This window comes from Wasmannia auropunctata, unplaced genomic scaffold, assembly GCF_000956235.1.
Source record: "Wasmannia auropunctata unplaced genomic scaffold, wasmannia.A_1.0 LD335709.1, whole genome shotgun sequence".
NCBI lineage: Eukaryota > Metazoa > Arthropoda > Insecta > Hymenoptera > Formicidae > Wasmannia > Wasmannia auropunctata.
In genome coordinates, this window is record NW_012027181.1 from 802,288 (window position 1) to 806,809 (window position 4,522).

Genomic DNA, 4,522 nt, shown 5'->3' on the forward strand with positions numbered 1-4,522 from the left:
CACAAAAATATAATATTAATTTAAAAAATAGAAACGGTGTTAGTCAATTGATACTGTTAGTATTAAAACGATATATATAATTTTAGACTTAAGTAGAGACTAAATTTACATCAATTTTAAACGCTTTTAGTCGTAAACTTTAAATTTTTTAACGTTATATAGTTTTAATGTACAAAAATTTTGTTAAATTTCCCAATTAATTAATATCGTTTGTGTTATAAGAAATATATGCGCGCGTTTAGTTATTTTTTTGTGTGAATGATACATACAAGAAACTACGTTTTTATAATGGGATCGTGTACCACCTTATAACAACATACAAAGCTGGCTGCAATTATTTACAACGATTCCATTCACTTTACAATACGTAATCGTAGCCTAGTCTTGTATTTAATATTTACATCCGGATTCCAGGAGCTCCTGAGAGTTGTGACATATATCGTTCATATCGAGGGGGGTTTAATTGATGTAGAGTGTGTAACACTTAAATTAATTCCCAAAATTCGATTGTATTATTGAGCGGACGTTGAATTTTCTCACGTCAATGTAAATGCAGATATATAAGTCCTGATCACTTGACGTTTCACACAACGCGCCATTTTTCCGGTGCAAAACTTGTCATGCGCGGCACAACGAGGTGGCGCTTGCAGACGCTTCGCTTCTCTGAACCGCGAGTTTTCGAATTGCTGTCATTCGATAACAGCGTAATAAGAAGATACATATACGCGAAAAGAACGGTTGTTGAAGTATCCAAAAATTTAGCTAGGTACAGATATGAAAATAATTTAGACTATCAAAATAATTATATAGGAAACTCAAGCACGATGAGCGATGCTGCAAAAAGTTTTGATAGATATTCTAGCAACCTTGAAAAAGTTCGACCAACCCGCATAATTATTTTGATGGTCCAACAAAATTATTTCCAGATCTGTATCTAATCAAAAATTTTTTTAGATACTTCAAGCAAAATTGTTCTTTCCGTGTAAGTAATACGTCGCAAAAATATTTTAGATATTTTCGGCGAAGAAATACGAATTACTAATTTCGGAGTGTCAGTATAAATTTCTTTTTACGTATAAATTATCAAAGAGTATCTTAACAATCGCGCTTGATTGAACTACGTTAGGAACGTTACGTTTTCTTCGGTTATAAAACGCAAAACAGTATTTACTTTAGTGATTTAGTCCTAGGTGGAACAACGCAAGGAGAATGAGATACCTCTCTTAATTTCGTCCTGATACGTGTGTCGGGGATACAATAACTTCATTTGCAGAAACACATCCACATATATAAAAACGTCGACAACTACTCACACTCTTATTTTATATTCGCGCTCGAGGGGGGAGGGGGGAATGGGACTTAATATATACAAAACCGTCCTTATCGATACAATTAGTACAGCGATAATATTCATGGAAATGTCCATACGCGATCGTAACATTATTTACAAATATATGCAAGTGGATTAATCCTCGGAAATTTACACAAGTCCCGGTTGCTTCGTTGCATCTTACGCATTGCATTTTCGAGCCACTCTTCGAATTTCGCACACACGTTTCTCACACTAATTTCTACGCTTACATACTAATTTATACATTTAGCCTTAGTAGATCGATTAACCCTCTGCACTGACAGTTATATTCGAACAGAGTTATAATTAAAGCAGGTACACACAATAAAAAACGATCAACTAGAGAATGTTTTAAAATTGTCAGTGCATTGCGATAAACGTTAACATATTGATTGCTGCGTCATTTACAAACTACTGACATAGAAAATATTTCAAGCTTCAAGATCCACTGTCTAACCGTCAGCTGATTTGTGCTCTACCATTTTATTTGTGACGAGCGTTTCAACGCAATAATTCTATATGATTAAAATTGGATCGTATCCTTTAGTTAATGTGACAGACGGCATAGAAGTGCAAAGGGTTAACTAATTTTTGTATATACAATAAAGTTAAATTAAATATATTACATTACAAATAAAATTAAGTGAAACGCCATCACTTGCAAAAGTAATGCTCAAGGAATGGCCTCAATGCATGCCCGCGAGTATTGAGACTCTGTGCAAAATGAATGTACAGAAATATTGATATAAAATATAAATGATCGTTTTAACATTTTAAATTATCATTAAATTACATTATTAACATCTCGATATATAAATATTATAAATTTCTACACATTCACGCGAATCACTGACGAGTGTTATTTACCAATCGAGTAGGCCGAATTTTTGCTCGAGTCTATAGAAACGATATGGATGAGCGGTGGAAACGCGAGTATAATTAGTGCAGTATATTCAGTACATATCTTACATGAGAAATTTCCGTCCTCGTTTCAGATCTGGTGTAACATTTTCTTTTTGTAATAAATCATCCAGAGATTGTGCTAAGCCGCAAGACAAAAATGCGACAGATATTTTAACGTGTATAAACAAAAAAAAAAGACGCGACACGTAGATATCTTCAGATCTCGGAAAAAATACTCGTCGCAATCGATCTTCCTAACGATATAATTACGATTCGAATGCGAGTATCAAATTTCTCCCGAGGTAAGCCGCTCACACGCGAAAAGAAAAAAAAATCAGTCGACCCCTTTGAGGGAAATTGGGAGATCTCGTTTCGCGCTAACGATGCGCACGATTTGAAAGCCTCTCTGCCGATAGAAGAAAGATTGCGAAGAAGGATGGTGGTGATCGGTGAATCAGATAAGGAAAATGGTCGTCACGCTGTCATCATTCCCGGGATACGTCCGATAGGGATGGCTTCGAAAATCCGCTGACACGTCGAAGAGATTGGGAATGATTATCGATCCTTTACGGAAAGGCAGGGAGATCTCTGATGGTAATTAAAGGTAAACAAACGATTCAACTGGAATGAAACAACGTTAACGTTGTTGTAACGCAGATGTTAACACATTGATTGCTGTTGTATAATTAACTAACTTAATTTGTACACCACGCCATTTTTATATTAGCATGTTATATTTTTAATATGCTACTTGATTATATTGATTCATGAAAATTTAAATAAATTTTTACTTTTCCTTTCGAACAATCAGATTGGCGAAGAGCTGACGTTCATCTGTAGATCGTCAGCGAGTACTATCTTTTATTTGGCAGCCAATACGTTAAGTACATTATTGCACGAATTATATTTATTATCGTCAGTTAATAAGTGACGCTTATTGCAAACAAACTTAACACTAGAATTATCAAAGCCTATCAACTAATAATGAAAATGACTGATTTTATAATTTTTTATCAAATTTATAACGATATATAAGTGCAAAATGGTTGATGAAATATCAAAATTGTTTGATATTCTGACATAATGTTTTCGATCTAGTTTTTGATACAGTCTAACAAAATTTATTTTTAGATATGTATCCAGCAGAATTTTAATTTTAATTTTCAGCAAAATTGTTCTTTCCATATTGCAGGTGTACTAATTGTACACTAATGTCGGTAATTCTAGTGTTAAACATCGATAACAATATTAAGAGATAACAACACCTTTGCTCAAAATGTATAGCGTTAGTGAATTTTACAGAAGTAATTAAGAACGCATTTTTTCCTCAAGTTGGACATAAAATAATCTTCGTATCTGCGATATCGTCCGCAAACCTTGTCTTTCCCAATCTAAATGCCATCCTTGCGCAATAACATAAAAAAGCGAAACAAGAGAGGAAAAAGGGTGACGCGATTTTGTTATAACGATCATCTAACACGAGTAATGTGTCGCCTTAAACAGAGGCAAGATAAATTCATAGTCCCACTATGATTAACCGTCTTTCGGATGTTCGGCCGTCAACAGTCGCGGATCTTTCGACCAGGTCCACGCTATTCGCCCGTAAGAATTCGTTCGGTTTAATTGATCCCTTGCGCGGAGTTGTGGAGGAAAGACTGCAGGATTTAATAACGCTGCAAACTGGAAGGACAGTCGCGAACTCAATCATCCTCGCTCCGCCGCGACGACTACGACAGGGCGGTGAGCACGATTATGCAGATCGCCGCGCTGGCTCGACGCTGCACGCGATGCCACGTGCTGCTTTTGGACGACATCGACTGCGCCGTGTTGTCGATTCTACGCTGTCCGACGTCGCTATCGACGCTTTTACGGCTGTCGGTGTCGATGACGTTCTCGGCTTCGTGACTCTCCTCGTGGCTCGGCCTGCCACGGAGTCGCGTTTCTGAAAACAATCGATCGTGTATATTATTATCCGCAGGGTGCTCAATAATAGATTATATGGCGACGTTTTGCGACTGTCAAACGACACGATCACAGATGCCACACGTTCGTGCGACAGGAATATTCAAAAACGAGAGCCGAGGGCGAGAAGACTCGGCGGGGGGGGAAAAATTTATAGTTCCTTTCTACTCCCGAGGATAAGACGGGAGAAAGACGCGGTGAATCTCCTCCAATATTCTTACCGTATATTACGTATTCTTTCTGGGAACATTTGCTTACGGTAGACGTCGACATTTTATATATCTATCTATCTATATAATATATATA

At 36.7% G+C, this 4,522-nt stretch overlaps 1 protein-coding gene across 1 annotated transcript in view; it reads right to left on the reverse strand.

Moving 5' to 3' along the window:
- Positions 1–958: 958 nt before the first annotated feature.
- Positions 959–4,522, reverse strand: part of LOC105456371 (neurotrimin-like) — a 163,642-nt gene continuing 160,078 nt past the window's right edge. Inside the window, exon 9 of the mRNA XM_011700339.1 lies at positions 959–4,196. Within this exon, the coding sequence (XP_011698641.1) occupies positions 3,982–4,196 (215 nt within the window). The 3' untranslated portion in view covers positions 959–3,981. The remainder of the gene's footprint in view (positions 4,197–4,522) is intronic.